Here is a 17,588-nt window from a genome sequence, read left to right as displayed (position 1 = left end):
TCGCAAATACCCCTCCATAACATGATATATCTGTTCAAAATACCACGGCAGAGAGGGTAAAAAGGGCATATCCTTTTAGCAAATACCCCGGCGGCGTTAAAAATGAACGATATTCATTTGATAACAGAAAATTGGTGAAAAATACACTGGCTATTAACCAATCAAAACCCCGGATTCTTACATAAGGTGTAATTATTAGTTTAACGTAACAACTCTCAATTAATGTCCGTATAAAAAAATCCTGAATAACACGAGTGATGTATCGAATGGCATGTTAGTTTATCGTAACAACTCTGATATAATGTCAAAAAAATTATGTCCTGTATCATTTACATCATTGAAATGAAAACATAAACATTTTATATTAATATTTAATATGTATAAAACAACAAAAGCATAAGGCATAACATCCAATTAAATAATGATTGAGCAAATGTAATTCACGATACCCTTTCTTTAACCTTGACATTGTAATGAGGCATATCATAATACACATGGGTATCCACCCCTTAACCTTGACATTGTAATGAGGCATATCAAAATAAACAAGATTACACTTCCCTTAATTTAAGTTTGCCATTGTGATGAGGCGAACAAGGTTAATCGTAACAAAACAACTTTTTTATATGGAAACTTCATGGAATCATTTACAGAAAATAGTAGATTCTAACAAAGAGGGAAAAAAATCCGAACAATTTTAAATAATTTTATACAAAACATTCCTTCCATGACATGAAAACATGTTTAAAAAATGTATAAGTATTATATGTAGTTGTGAAATTTGTAAAGAATACCAAAATTATTTGTTGTATTGTATAGTTCTTATTACCTAAGTTTGTTTGGCTAGTGTAAGAAAAATAGAAATACTCCCCTCTTTTTAAATCTCTAGATCACTTTTAGGCTCAAAATAAATCCGACCTTGATCTCGACTGACTTGAATAGGCTTTCGATTCTTCTTTGATTATTGAAGGAATTTCAAGTTTCCGTGGTAAGTTATATTTCTCTATGTCAAGAGGAGTGAAATTGTTTCGCAATAATAACTTTCCCTTCAAAGTTTCCGGCATTTCTTGGTTTCCTTTGTCGTCCATGCGTCCCAGTGTACTTGAAGTCGAGGACGAGGCACGTCGTTGTGAACTCAATGATTTGATAGAACCTCTTCTATTTGAATTGTTAGGTGTTCCTCTGTTAAGAGTCATGTACGGCTACAAAAGAAATAAATATACCACTTTAATTATGTGAAGTTCTCTTGTTTTAAAGGAGATGAGACAACAGCACAAAATAAAAATTCGTCCAAAGTTAATCATTCGATGTTCAACCAAATAGATTATGGACGTGCACTATGTTACAAGAACGTACCCGAATAAATATAGCACACACGTATACAAACTTGCAAATCAACATAAAATGTCCGAAACAGATGAATGAAATGCCATGATACAAAAATTGAAGGATCAAAGATGTCGTAACTAAAATCTATTTCTTTTGTCATCACGAATGTGACCTGCCAAATTACACTATTTAGCGGGTTTGCTATAACATGAGCAACACGGCGGGTGCCACATGTGGAGCAGGATTTGTTTGCCCTTCCGGAGCACCTGAGATCAACCCCAGTTTTGGTGGGCTTAGTGTTGCTTATTCTTTAGTGTTCTATGTTTCTTCTTTTGTGCTATTATTTGTCTCTTTGGTTTTTTATTTTTTAGCCATGGCGTTGTCAGTTTATTTTTCGATCTATGAGTTTGACTGTCCCTCTGGTATCTATGAGTTTGACTGTCCCTCAGGTATCTATGAGTTTGACTGTCCCTCTAGCATCTATGAGTTTGACTGTCCCTCTAGTATCTTTTGCCTCCCTTTATAAAAGTTTTTTTTTTTAATTTCGAATAAGCAGATGCGGATTATTTGAATAATCATATATATCTCAAACGATTTGCATGTCCAAAATGTGAACTCGCTCTGCGCCGTGGTATATAGTACGATGTATAAAAATATGCCGCTTTCGAAAATCTTGGATCCGCCCCTTGAATGTCATGAGATATAAAATCAAAACTTTGAGAAACAGGTAAATTGATGTAAGTTGAAAAAATAGTTGAATGACAGAACTGAAAGTAACGGTCATTCAAAGCTCGATCGATTAAAATTATCCAATGATTAGTATACATTTTTGAGCATCCCGGATAAAAATCGCATATGAAATCTATTGTTTTGGTAAATGAAATTCGACTCATAACATATACAGGACTGGACATATCGTTGCTTAGTATATGATGAGTTCATTCAGATAACGATTTTATTAATTTTTAGTTATCTATCTTACATTTTTGGTAATTCACAAATCATGTTTTATGTTAATGAAAACACCAGGAATAACAATGAATAACGTAAAGAAACAATATTGTTGAAAGTTGCGTAGGGTTTCATTCAATAGTTTTGATTAATGGGAGACATTAACCGTTTATCAATTTTCTATTATTCTCCAGATTTTCATGTCCGTCTGGTATTGATCTACCTAAAAAGGTTATATATTCTAAGACATATATTGTTAATGGCACACGGATACTATTTCCATACTGGTAAATAATCATATTGATAAGATCTTTTAGATAAAGGCATCAGTAGTACACCAGTGTTCAAAAGTCATTAATCGATAGAGAAAAAAACAAATCCGGGTTGCAAACTTAAACCAAGAGAAACACATCAACTAAACGAGGCGGAAAAGGAACATCAGGAACACTGAAGTGCAACAAAAACAAACACAAACAAAAATAGAAACGAACTATTGGATAACAAAGGCCATATTCCTGACTTAGTACAAGACATTTAAAGAAAACCTGGTTTAACGGCTACTCAAACCTCCCGCTTTATAACAATGTTAAAACATATTTCTTAAAAGACAACACTAAGTGGATAAAATACAGCACAAACACAGGCGGAAACATTCATCACAGAGAAACGCACAAACAAATAATATAATTGTCTACACAACATTCACACCACAGAACAACAACGACACACAGTGATGCGCACCCAGAACCACGAAGGTATAAACTATGATAAACCGATTAATACGTGGTCTGTTCCATATCGACCCGAAAATTATCTCTCAAGCTATCAGACAATCGAACAAATTATTTTGCTAATATGGGATTCCATACATTTATTTTGAGCAATTTCATTTTTTACTCTTTGGCACGGCATTTTGTCGGCATTTTTTATTGAGAAAATGATTTTTAAAAAGAAGGAAAAGTAAAAGAAAGGGAACAGGTTGGTGTATGACGATCATGCAAGCTCTTACCAACAGTTACTTGAAAAGGTTCAGATGCATTCACTGCGTATTAAAAAACACAGATTAATGAATTTGTTTACAAAGTCAATAAATAAGCAACTGTTTGTTGACCGTGAGTACATTTTAAGAACTTTAAAAGTTTTCCCCAACTAACATTATGAAACCTATACACAATACTTGTTACCACAATACTCAAATCAAGTACAAATTTGGGTAGTGTCACTTTTATCGTTCTTCAGTTATGTCCCTTTATAATGTTGTATGAAAGCGGGGGCATCATCTGCGTCCATGGGGACACATTCTCAATTTATTAGGCCGCTAGTTTTCTCGTTAGAATTTCACATTTATAGCTGACTATGCGGTATGTGCTTGCTCATTATTAAAGGCCGTACGGTGACCTATAGTTGTTAATTTCTGTGTCATTTAGTGTCTTGTGGAAAGTTGTATCATTGGCAATGAGACATTCATACAACATCTTTTTTATATAAACACGCAAAAATGGCAAAATATCGCCATTAAAGGGCAATAACTTTAATAAGGAGTTCCCTGACAATTTCGTTCCTTTTTACTTATTTCTAGATCTTGTATTGTTGATCATTTTTGATATTTGAAGCTTCTGTTTCAAAGATTTTTAAGATAATTGGCAAAAGTTTTAAAAAAAAAATTTAGAATTCCCAATTAAAGTGTAAAAACGTCTAAAAGTTGTCTGACAGTTTCGATGTTATCATCACCATTTTTTTCTAACCATGTCGGCCATGCTGGTTGGTCATCGGACAAAATTTTAAAACTAATATCCACATGATAATTGTGGCAAAGGTAAATTAATTTTGAACTAGTTGTTTGGAGAAGATTTTTGTGAAAGTTAACGAACGGTGGACGCAACGCAACGTTTAGTTGGACTGGCTTGGTGAGCTAATTATGGAATTGATTTACAAAATTATAAGTTAGTGTTCTCAACTGCTTGATACAATTGGACACAAGGCAATAAGGAATACGCAGAGAGCCGGGGTCCTGTGGTGAAGTATGTCGATTACCGATTTCAACCCAGTGCGCGAACCACTATAAAAATGTTGATAAAGATGATAATACTAGGAAATATCTTACCGCTTCGTATACTCCTGCTGTTGCCCTCTTCTTGACGTGTCCTGAGAAACATCGGAATACATAATGACGGAATGTTTTATGGAGAAAGCAATATACAATTGGATTTGTTACACAGTGCATATGGCCTATCAAAAGTGTGTAGCTCAGTATGTCAATATCGCTTACGTCAGACCGGAAGTCTAAATAAGTACTGACTATAAAATATGGCGTCCAACACATAATGAATACAACTGCTATAGCAATACACAATTTAGCTAATCTCCGTCGATTTAGAGTAAGATTTCGTATACTTCTTTCGCGTTCGCTACTTGTTTGTCCACTCCTTCGAGTAATTGGCCTTTCTGCACTTAATTTCCTGTCTGGAACCCATAACTTCTTTCCCATCAAGAAATATGCCACAAGAAGCGTAGAACTTGGAATAATAAAGATCAGAACCAATAAAATTATATCATAAATCTGTCGGTGCAAATTATTCTCCCAGTTTTCTGAGCAAAACGTTACAAAATCACCGGGTATTATTTCGGTTGTGACCGTAGACCTTACAAACAGCATAGGTATAGCCAATAAAAGGGAAATAATCCATATAACCACTACGACAATTCGGACATATTTTGTCGTCCTAATGTGTCTGTATTTAACCGGATGTCGTATTGCCAGACATCTATCTAAACTCATACTCGTAATTGTTAATATGCTGGCTGTTATGGCTACTCCTGAAAATTAAACATAATAATTCAAATGATAGAGTAATGACAAAGTCAACTATTTTTTTTGTTACAAATGCGGATCAATTCCAGACAGTTATGTAACTACGTTAGTTTTAACGAAACGGTGAACAAATGTCCATATCTGGCTGAAAAGGGGACGTTTATAGTTATAGGACAAAAATACACTTGAAGCATAAGACAATATTTTTAATTTTAATAAAGGCTTGACTGTAATCCATCATAAATTGATCGTTTGCGCAACACGTTAACGAAAACTTCATTGTAACTCAGCCCTTTATCCTTGGTTACTATGAGACCCGTTGTTGTTACCAGGGTGCTCTTCGAGGTCCGACAAAAACAAGTAAACATACACTGAACGAATAAGTTTAAACTATGACACAATATAAATACAATATTTACAAGAAAAGATGTTGATCAATGTCATAATTAAGAAATAATTCTTTCATGCCATGCTCTATGCTCATTTTAACATGGGTAGGCATTATATTTGTTAATATCTTAATACTGAGCGTTAGCGAGGTATTAAATGTTTACAAATATAATGCCAACCCATGTTAAAATGAGCATAGAGCATGGCATAATAGAATTATTTCGATTCTAATAGGAATATTTTGAATTTTTTTTCTTCGAAGCGGACCTATAGTAGACGCTCGAAATGTCGCCATTTTGATTTCATGAACAAAAACGTTATAGAAAAATCAACAGTTTATCAATACAAAAGAACAGAAACATTTAAACTTACTTTTAGAATGTTTTTATTTAATTTCCTAGCGAGCAACACTAACAAAAATGTCCATTTTGATCTCTGGTGTTGTTCAAAATTCATCTGACGTTGCAATTTCAATTGTGACGTCAATCACGTGCAGCCCATGTTCTATTCGAATTAGAACATGGCTTTGTACCCAAAGCTAAAGAAGAACGTCATATTAGAATGGTAATTTTGACCTGGGACAAAATAGTGTTAAATAAAGTAACGTACACAAGTAAATCTAAATATGATAAATTTTTTGTTAGCAGTACGGAAATATGTTTTACAAAATAAACAAATTTGTTGTGCTCAATACGAGTACAGAAGTGAAAAATTATCGTCATACTAAATACTTATCGAAGATTGTACGGACGTAGTAAGACGATAAATAATAAAAATAAGAACACCTTGAGTATCAAATTATAAAATATATGGATATAAAAAAAAATCCTTAAAATGCAGAAAAGAGCTGCAAGGATTATACTTGATGCACCAATACTAACACCTAGTATAAATTTATTTAAAGAGCTAAAGTGGTTGAATTTCAAATCTCGAATTTCATATCATAAACTTATTCTTGTACATAAAATTCTAAACGATAAAGCACCTGATTACTTAAAGGAACTCTGTTGTCCAATTGTTAACCTACATAGTAGAAATCTAAGGTCATCTGCAAATAATAATTTAGCTGTTGTACGACCGAACACAAATTCAATGAAGAAATCTTTTGCATATAGCTCATCTATACTTTGGAATAAACTACCAAATGAAATAAAATGTTGTGAAAACCTGGACACTTTTAAACAAAAATGTGTTGATTTCTTGTCTATAAATGATTTATAACAACTTACTCAAATATTCTAATGATTTGAATGTTATGTATATATATATCAATGAATTTATTTTTCTCTTGTTCTACAGACAGTTTAAAGTTAGTATGAATAGTGCATTTACATAATATGTTAGAAACTGTAAGCTTTGTAATATTTGTACTGTTTGTTCTTTGTGAGGGCCTCAAGGTAGATTAGCGAAAGCTAATTGAGTCACCCTCTGTAAATAAAGTCATTACTTACTTACTTACTTATAAGCCTGATACCTTTGATAACTATCGAATAACAGAAATGCAATTACAAATAGACCATTTTCATATTGCCGACTTTTGACTGCGAGTTTTACAATTGTTCTACAGGTCTTTGGTGAGACATCCTGATACTCGGTCAATAACGAGCTAGCAGAAGAAGTAAAATCAAATATATAATTGATGCACTTCGCGGGGAAAGTTTACTGTTTTCCGAAGATTAAGTCATGTATAGAACGCATTAAACAATTGCATTATACAGTTAACTTTCCCTCAAAATTGTACAGATTAAAATCTTGAATTAACTTATTTAAGGTGCTCTTGCTTGACCGAAAAACAGGAGTCAAAAGTCGATTATTTGAAAGTGGACTAAACCAAATTAACAAGAAAGTACGAGTTGAGAGTACAGTTACTGAAAGCTAATTAAAAGCCAAAAGCAATAAATAATAATTAAAAGTGCATTCACACGATACGATTTCCCCATTCGATTTTCATTCGATTTTCACCAGGCACCTGCTTTCGACTAAAATCGTAGCGTGTGAACACTAAATCTGAAGTCGAATGTCAAGTCAGCCGAACAGGAAGTCGAATATCAAGTCAGCCGAACAGGAAGTCGAATGTCAAGTCAGCCAAACAGGAAGTCGAATGTCAAGTCAGCCAAACACGATAGGTGTCGAATGTCAAGTCAGCCAAACAGGAAGTCGTAGGTCAAGTCAGCCAAACAGGAAGTCGAATGTCAAGTCAGCCAAACAGGAAGTCGAATGTCAAGTCAGCCAAACAGGAAGTCGAATGTCAAGTCAGCCAAACACGATAGGTGTCGAATGTCAAGTCAGCCAAACAGGAAGTCGAATGTCAAGTCAGCCAAACAGGAAGTCGAACGTCAAGTCAGCCAAACAGGAAGTCGAATGTCAAGTCAGCCAAACACGATATAGGTGCACTGCCTCTGTTAGATGGAAAGGGAAAATTATTTAGAAACAAAGATTTTCACTCAATCAGGCAAAGTTGGCCATACCTCAAGTTGGAAATTCTTTCATATATATATTTAAACCATCTGGATCTTTTACTTCAGCAGTTAATCAGTTATCTTAAAAGGCTATCAACGCTATATTTTGTAGTAGAAAATTAGTATTATCTGAAAAGACTAATTTACTACCACATTTAAAGATTTTTTGTTCATGTGTTAAGCCTATTTTATTATATAGCAGTGAAGTTTGGGCTACTGTTAGTTTGGTGAAACAGAATACTACCATCGAGTCAAACTATGAAAACTGTAATATGTCTTATGGATTTTTTAAATAAAACAAAAGTGTTGTTGTGCAAACTTGGGTTTAAGCATGTTTGGGAAAATCAAAATACTATGTCAAAGAAAAAAAAACTTTTTTCAGTTCAAAAGAAATTAGAGTAGGAATTGATAAAATCATGAAACAAGCTTTTTTTGTGACTTATATAAAGATAGTCATGGTAATAAACTAAGAACGTATCGCAAAGTTAAAAATAATATCGAAAAGTGATGTTTCTAAAATGGTAAAAATTAGAATTAGTAATAGCAAATTACTAAAAGAAGTTGGTAGATATACTAGAACGCCTTTAGAACAGAGCATTTGTCCACTTTGCAAGGATTGAACTGTAAATTGAAGATAAATTCCATTTCCCTCATTAAATGTAAAGCGTTAGAATTTAATAGAAATATACCCTTTTGTAATTTAAGTAATATAGTTCGATCTTTTGTTTATATGTCTGAAGAAGATAAATTTGATTTCATTTTATAAAGTAATGATACTGACATTAGTACAGTGTGTGTAGCTGGAATAAGCGATATGTATTATTCGAACATTCATTTTTAAAAAAGAAAAACATAATGTTGTTAAGAACTGTTGTAGTGTTAAAGCTTATTGTAATAGCTTGAATTAATAATATAATAGAAATAACACCTCCACGCAATGTCGATATAAAATATGTGTTTCTTATCATTGAGAAATTATATCTCTGTATATTTGTTTTTTGTTTATTTTGTCTAGCTTTATATTTATATTTTGTAAATGTCAGGTTGTATCATAACTGTATTGGAATTTACACCGTCAATAAAATTATTTGATTTGATTTGATTTATATATATAAAGCTGAGGAGATGAGGTATGATTGCCAATATGAACACCCACCAAAGTTCAAATAAAGTGAATGTCAGCAATTATAGCCTCTATACGGCCTTTAAAAATGAGAAAAAAACAATACCGTTTTGGTCTTAATAACGTTCCCACGTATGTTGACATCATTGGTGTTCAAATGTTTTGATTTGAGTATCGCTGATGATGGTTAATCTAGAACACACATCGGACGAGACAAATTTATCAATTTTTTTTTAATCAGTAAAAGAGAGAATAAATATTAACTTTTGAAACGTCCCTCTTTTAGCAAAGAAAGAATGCCTTGTCCGCACCAACATGCGTAAATAAAATAGATCAAAAATCAATTAGCCTATGATCGAAAAGAATGTCGTTCAAGGCGAATCTGGCAATTATCATTTCTTATCTTCTATCCTCTAGAAAAGCTTACTTACAATAATGGCTATTACATTCATTTTGAAACTAAACGAAGAAGTATGACTATACATGTAGGTCTCGTGTATAATATTAGATTATACAGGTACACACCCGTGATATCGCTGGTCCGTGACTGAATTAAAGTATATAACTATGCCTAAGCCTTAGTTTAGTAATTGGTATTGTCATCTGATAAATTCATGTCGATTATAAGATACACAGTTTTCTCTGCTTTCAAATCTTTCTGTTTGAACCCGTCGACCTGGAACTTATCAATTATTGGAAATATTAATTATTTGGAAAACAAAAGGTCCAGGCTATCCAGGAATGGGGTATTTTTTAATCAACAGCATTGTCCTATATTAGTTATCTTAGAAAGTCTTGCTGATTGCTGAATAAAGCTACAATAGGGAACAATTTGACAATGATTGAATTTAGTAGTGTCAGCCCTTTGATTATGATCCGTGTATATAGCAAAATCCTAAATACACCGTTTGGTGGTGCGCTTGTCAAATGCGGAACGTACAGATACATGTAAGGTAATAGCTAACAGGTGAATATACTATTGGTATCGGTATCGGATTAGACCCGGAACTTGTAAATTATTGGCAATATTAATTATGTGGAAAACAAAAGGGTCTGGAGTGGTGTAATTTTTAATCTACACCATTGTCCTATATTAGTTATATATAGAGTTGAATTCTTTGATTTGTCGTGTTTTACCCGATGACTGCTGACAAATTGGACCTCGTAATTTTAGTATTATAGATATAAAGCACGCGTTTTATAATGTTATTAAATTTGAATCAACAAACAGCTACATTTTTATTGACATTTAACACATCTGAATGCGTAAGAGGTAATTATAAAACATTATATATAATTTATACATTATATACACCACGCATTTTCAAGAAATGTGATTAACTACATCGGTTCTCATTTGATTGACATTTGCTTCCATGGATTAAGTCTCTAGGGGATCATTTGTTATAACACATCAGCATGTTTTTATTTTAAACTTTTGTTTTCTCAAAAGTCCGTACACGTGTATATGTCAATGAGAATTCTATCAATTTTTGAGAATTAAAAGTCTCGATTTCAATTCTTCAGTATGAATCAAAATATGATATACTTTACGAAAAAAACTCAATGAAATAGAAAATAGAAATATATTTTAACTGAGGGACGTAACTGTACATGCTATTGAAACCCGAAAGTTTTTAAACGTTTTTATTCTTCATTTTGGTTTAAACACTAGTTTTATTCAATTGATTTGTTTCATTTTTATCATGTCGGGGCCTTTTTTATCCGATCATACGGGATGAGTTTTTCTGATTGAAGGCCATTGGTTGCCTATGATTGCTTATATCCACTTGATTTGACACCTTGTGAATAGTGGTCTCAATGGCAATCATACCACATCTCCTTATTTTTTTAAGAATGAAATTATAATAACATCTTTAAAAAATTCCTATCAACAAAAAAGGAAGTCCTTTGATACAAAATTTAACAAACACAAATATTGTCACAATTGTACAAATCTGGCATCAATGAACAACTTGTCAAGTGTGTGGTTGTTAGAACATAGACTCTTATAACTTGTCAAGTGTGTGGTTGTTAGAACATAGACTCTTAAATAACTTGTCAAGTGTGTCGTTGTTAGAACATAGACTCTTAAATAACTTGTCAAGTGTGTGGTTGTTAGAACATAGACTCTTAAATAACTTGTCAAGTGTGTGGTTGTTAGAACATAGACTCTTAAATAACTTGTCAAGTGTGTGGTTGTTAGAACATAGACCCTTTAATAACTTGTCAAGTGTGTGGTTGTTAGAACATAGACTCTTAAATAACTTGTCAAGTGTGTGGTTGTTAGAACATAGACTCTTAAATAACTTGTCAAGTGGGTGGTTGTTAGAACATAGACTCTTAAATAACTTGTCAAGTGTGTGGTTGTTAGAACATAGACCCTTTAATAACTTGTCAAGTGTGTGGTTGTTAGAACATAGACTCTCAAATAACTTGTCAAGTGTGTGGTTGTTAGAACATAGACTCTTAAATAACTTGTCAAGTGTGTGGTTGTTAAAACATAGACTCTTAAATAACTTGTCAAGTGTGTGGTTGTTAGAACATAGACTCTTAAATAACTTGTCAAGTGTGTGGTTGTTAGAACATAGACTCTTAAATAACTTGTCAAGTGTGTGGTTGTTAGAACATATACCCTTTAATAACTTGTCAAGTGTGTGGTTGTTAGAACATAGATTCTTAAATAACTTGTCAAGTGTGTGGTTGTTAGAACATAGACCCTTTAATAACTTGTCAAGTGTGTGGTTGTTAGAACATAGACTCTTAAATAACTTGTCAAGTGTGTGGTGGTTGTTAGAACATAGACTCTTAAATAACTTGTCAAGTGTGTGGTTGTTAGAACATAGACTCTTAAATAACTTGTCAAGTGTGTGGTTGTTAGAACATAGACTCTTAAATAACTTGTCAAGTGTGTGGTTGTTAGAACATAGACCCTTTAATAACTTGTCAAGTGTGTGGTTGTTAGAACATAGACTCTTAAATAACTTGTCAAGTGTGTGGTTGTTAGAACATAGACTCTTAAATAACTTGTCAAGTGTGTGGTTGTTAGAACATAGACTCTTAAATAACTTGTCAAGTGTGTGGTTGTTAGAACATAGACCCTTTAATAACTTGTCAAGTGTGTGGTTGTTAGAACATAGACTCTTAAATAACTTGTCAAGTGTGTGGTTGTTAGAACATAGACTCTTAAATAACTTGTCAAGTGTGTGGTTGTTAGAACATAGACTCTTAAATAACTTGTCAAGTGTGTGGCTGATAGAACATAGAGTCTTTAATAACTTGTCAAGTGTATGGTTGTTAGAACATAGACTCTTAAATAACTTGTCAAGTGTGTGGTTGTTAGAACATAGACTCTGAAATAACTTGTCAAGTGTGTGGTTGTTAGAACATAGACTCTTAAATAACTTGTCAAGTGTGTGGTTGTTAGAACATAGACTCTTAAATAACTTGTCAAGTGTGTGGTTGTTAGAACATAGACTCTTAAATAACTTGTCAAGTGTGTGGTTGTTAGAACATAGACTCTTAAATAATTTGTCAAGTGTGTGGTTGTTAGAACATAGACTCTTAAATAACTTGTCAAGTGTGTGGTTGTTAGAACATAGACTCTTAAATAACTTGTCAAGTGTGTGGTTGTTAGAACATATACCCTTTAATAACTTGTCAAGTGTGTGGTTGTTAGAACATAGATTCTTAAATAACTTGTCAAGTGTGTGGTTGTTAGAACATAGACCCTTTAATAACTTGTCAAGTGTGTGGTTGTTAGAACATAGACTCTTAAATAACTTGTCAAGTGTGTGGTGGTTGTTAGAACATAGACTCTTAAATAACTTGTCAAGTGTGTGGTTGTTAGAACATAGACTCTTAAATAACTTGTCAAGTGTGTGGTTGTTAGAACATAGACTCTTAAATAACTTGTCAAGTGTGTGGTTGTTAGAACATAGACTCTTAAATAACTTGTCAAGTGTGTCGTTGTTAGAACATAGACTCTTAAATAATTTGTCAAGTGTGTGGTTGTTAGAACATAAACTCTTAAATAACTTGTCAAGTGTGTGGTTGTTAGAACATAGACTCTTAAATAACTTGTCAAGTGTGTGGTTGTTAGAAAATAGACTCTTAAATAACTTGTCAAGTGTGTGGTTGTTAGAAAATAGACTCTTTAATATTCAAAAGAGAAGGTATGGTATGATCTTGGAATGTGTCACTCGATTATCTCTCTCGGCGATATGGAAGGAGAACGGTACGGTACGATATGTGAAAGTCGCACTCGATTTCTCCTATCGGCGACATGGAAGGAGAACAGTACGGTACGATATGTGAAAGTGGCACTCAATATCTCCTGTCGGCGATACGAAAGGAGAACGGTACGGTACGATATGTGAAAGTGGCACTCGATTTCTCCTATCGGCGACACGGATGGAGAACAGTACGGTACGATATGTGAAAGTGGCACTCGATTTCTCCTCTCGACGATACGAAAGGAGAACGGTACGGTACGATATGTGAAAGTGGCACTCGATTTCACCTCTCGGCGATATGAAAAGAGAACGGTACGGTACGATATGTGAAAGTGGCACTCGATATCTCTCTCCGCGATATGGAAGGAGAAGAATCAACTCATAATTCGTTGTATGTTCTCACTGCTCGACCATATGAAGTTAAAGTTGGTAAGGGGCATCGAACGATATCCACGGAACTCGTCGTGCTCCTTAAATATTGTTAAATAACCAAAGAAATATTCGTCTAAGATTACCAATTTGTATAGTGTTACAGAAAATAACAATCAGGAAAGTTTGAAAAGTATATTAAACATTTTAACAAACGCTTAACACCGTAAATTTAATATATCCAACCAGTCAAGAAAACCAAAACAAACAACATGGCTGAAATCAACTCATATTCCGATGCGGTTTCACAACCAGCATATCATAAACATACCAACTTTTACCCGATACATGAAGGTCTTGAGGAACTGAGGTCAGTAAAACCGGTCTTCATTTTAGAAACAGATTTATTTGGCAATACAGAACTCCAACAAAAAGACTTCTTACAACATGAAGAAGTTTACAAAAGTATCGGTTCAGAGGTACCCAGATTCCAAATGAAAGGGTTACAAAGAGTCAAGGGAATGTGGCGTATTTATCTTGCACAAGAACTAGCAAGAGATCACCTCCTTACAAGAGGTGTATCTATACGTAACAAACTTTTAACAGTATACGATAAAAACCCAAGAATCCCTGTAGCTGAACAACGCCCAGAATACCTCCGAATACGTGTGTCCAACATTCCATTATCAGCTGAGGACGGTATGATCTTCTCGTTCTTTCAATCTAATGGCGTAGTCGTTACAAGCTATTTCAGAGAGAGAGTGAGAATAAATGGCGAAATGACCGACTGCCAATCTGGAGACAGAATCTTTTTTGTCGAACCATTGGAAGGCACACTACCCAGATTCACAAGGATAAGCAAGTACAATGCCAAAATATATTACAAAGGCCAAATCTACATAAATGCACATATTACTTGTCAAAAATGCCTGAAAAAGGGACACAAACAGGACAAATGCCAAAACGATTGGGTTTGTAATGAATGTGGAAAAGAAGGGCATAAAGCAAAAGAATGCCAAACTCCTAGTAAACCAGCACCACATAATGACACTCCTAGTAAAACAGCATCAGACAATGAAGCTAATAAAACAGATGACCAGTCTGATTCTAGTGAAAGTGAAAGTGGGGAAGAGACTGACATTGGTGATCATGTTGATCACAGTGAAACCCCACCTTCACAGTCCATATTGCTACCTACAGAAGCAATAACAGCAACAACAACAGCTATCAGTAAAGTCGTTACAGAAATTGATCCTGATTCACAGGAGAAAAAAACAAGAAAAAAGAAAAACAAAGACAAAACAAAAAACAAGCCAAAAGTTGAATCAAAAGGACCAATAGACAAATTCATTGTAAACCCTGAATCAACAACACCAGTACAAAAACAGGGGAAAAGACCAGCAACAACCCCTACAGATGAATATCACAAAAGACAAACTGATTCCAGTAAATCATCAAAGACATAGGTACAAGAACAGTTACCATATACCATTTCCTTTCAAAATATATTATCCATACAACAATACCTAAGTCAATGGACATAATAATTTGTACTTGTACAAATATCTGTATATACTCCTATTTTATATATATTCATAAAAAACAATTAAAAAAATATGTGGCAGTGTATGATACAATAACATTAGATTGTATATACTCTGCACAAAACAAAATAAAACAATAAACTCTATATATAGATTGTTGTCAATATAATATGTATAGATCAATGAAACTAATTCTTTTTTTTTCATATGAAACAACTAGTATAGTTATATATATATATGTAATAATTTGTGCTTCAATGTACCACAATATCAATATGTGCGCTATGTCATATAATCATGTAAACAGAAAAGCAATAGCACTCTACTATATTTATATAGATATGCAAATTAATTCCATCGCCATTTCCACACACCTGTATACAAAATGTAAACAAATCAGTTTGACCTATTTATACCTGTTTTTATATGCAGATAATTATCCTTTTTTAGTTGTAGCCTCAAAAGTTTTCATTCATGTATTATGTCTTCATTCTTTTAATTATTTGCATCAGAATCTCCGTGTTCTGCTAAATATCTGTATAATTAAAGTCAAGCCCCTTAAACAAAATAGTTGTAATATTATCTGTACTGTTATCACAAGCATACGAAAGTATTTGATAATATTCTCCCGTTATTTTTGCTACTTGGTTATTAATGTCTTTATTTCTGAAAAGTGTTTTAAAAATATACAATTAACGAAAAATAAATTCAATACTCACCAATTCAGAAAGATATATATTACATCCATCACATTTATATATTTCTATGTACGGTATATTAGTCTATTAAAGTTAATCCTCGTGCGAATTAATCGTTTTACATGTGAAGGTCAATATATTTTACCAGCTAACAATTCTAAATATAGAAATAGGTGGAAACCTATTAAAGTCGGTCAATATGAAATTAAATGTATGTGTGTACATGTAATTATATTTCGTCTAGCAACTCACACATGTACAGTCAAAGCTAAAACTGTCACTAGAGATGCACATATGATTGTATTTTTATCTCTAAATTCTGTATATATTTGTATGTATATTATGCTTTTTATATTTGAAATACATGTATCAAATACTTTTTTAAAAACAAAATCAAGATGTCACTTAATCCATTGCATATATGTTCTTTAAATTGTCAGGGGTTAGGAAAATATGAAAAAAGAATTAGACTAAAAGAATGGATAAAACAACAAAAATGCAACATAATATTTTTACAAGAAACACATTTTTCGAACAATTTAATAGATAAAGAATTTACGGGCGATTTATATCATAGTTTTGGAAGCACACAATCAAGAGGTGTTTCGATTTATATCAACCAAAAAATTAAGTATGAAATCATAGATAAATATGTAGATCAACACGGAAGAATTGTTTTAATCAACATAGAAATCGACAAAAATATATTTACTTTTGTAAACCTTTATGCCCCAAACACAAGTAAAGATAGAAATATATTCTTTAAAAAAGCTTTAAGTGTCATTGAAAAATATAGTCTTGGTATAATTATCATAGGCGGTGATATGAATGAAACGCTTAATATAAAAGATAGAAAAAGTAATAGAAAAGATCAACAAAAAATAAAAAATAAGACAAATGGGCTAAAAACTCTGATAAAAAAACTAAAAGTTATAGATATATGGAGAGCTATAAATCCAAATAAAACGCAATATACCTGGAAAAGAAAAAATAATGAAGTAGCTAGTAGAATTGATTATTTTCTAGTAAGTGAAGATGTGAGACCAAGAGTACTCAGCACTGATATACGACCTGCAACAATTCAATATACAGATCACTTAGCGATTTCACTTAAAATTAATCATTGTCAAGGGAACAAAGGAAAGGGATACTTCAAATTAAACAATAATATCCTTAACGACGAATCATACAAACTAAAAATAAATACTTTGATAGATAAATATGAAAAATTAAGAAATAAAAAAAGTCTAGCAATCGTGTGGGATCTTTTTAAAATAGAAGTTAGAGAGAAAACTATAGAACATTGTAAAATAAAAGCTAAACATAAAAGAGATGAAATTACAAAACTAGAACAAGAACTTAAACTTTTGAATGAAATTCACGATAACTACATAGATGAAAAAAATAATAATTTGCCAAATATAATAGATTCAATAAATAAAACAGAAGAAACACTACAAACTTTATATTCAGATAAAATAAAAGGGGCACAAATAAGATCACGAGTTAAATGGATAGAAGAGGGCGAAAAAAATACAAAATATTTTTTGGGATTAGAAAAATCAAGACAAACAAGGAAAAACATTACTGCTATAAGAGACAGTAAAGGAGAATTAACAGAAGATCAAAGCAAAATATTAGAAACGGGGAGAAATTATTATGTCAATTTATATAAGTC

The 17,588-nt window shown here is 32.7% G+C and overlaps 1 protein-coding gene across 1 annotated transcript in view; it reads right to left on the bottom strand.

Moving 5' to 3' along the window:
• Nucleotides 1-357: 357 nt before the first annotated feature.
• The window catches only part of LOC139506051 (QRFP-like peptide receptor), a 79,880-nt gene continuing 62,649 nt past the window's right edge, over nucleotides 358-17,588 (bottom strand). Inside the window, exons 3-4 of the mRNA XM_071295338.1 lie at nucleotides 4,385-5,097; nucleotides 358-1,202 (exon numbers count right to left, since the gene is read on the bottom strand). Coding sequence (XP_071151439.1) covers nucleotides 903-1,202; nucleotides 4,385-5,097 — 1,013 coding nt within the window. The 3' untranslated portion in view covers nucleotides 358-902. The remainder of the gene's footprint in view (nucleotides 1,203-4,384; nucleotides 5,098-17,588) is intronic.

The sequence above is a fragment of the Mytilus edulis genome, chromosome 1, assembly GCF_963676685.1.
Source record: "Mytilus edulis chromosome 1, xbMytEdul2.2, whole genome shotgun sequence".
Classification (NCBI taxonomy): Eukaryota; Metazoa; Mollusca; class Bivalvia; order Mytilida; family Mytilidae; genus Mytilus; species Mytilus edulis.
This window is presented reverse-complemented; position numbering and strand designations above follow the sequence as displayed.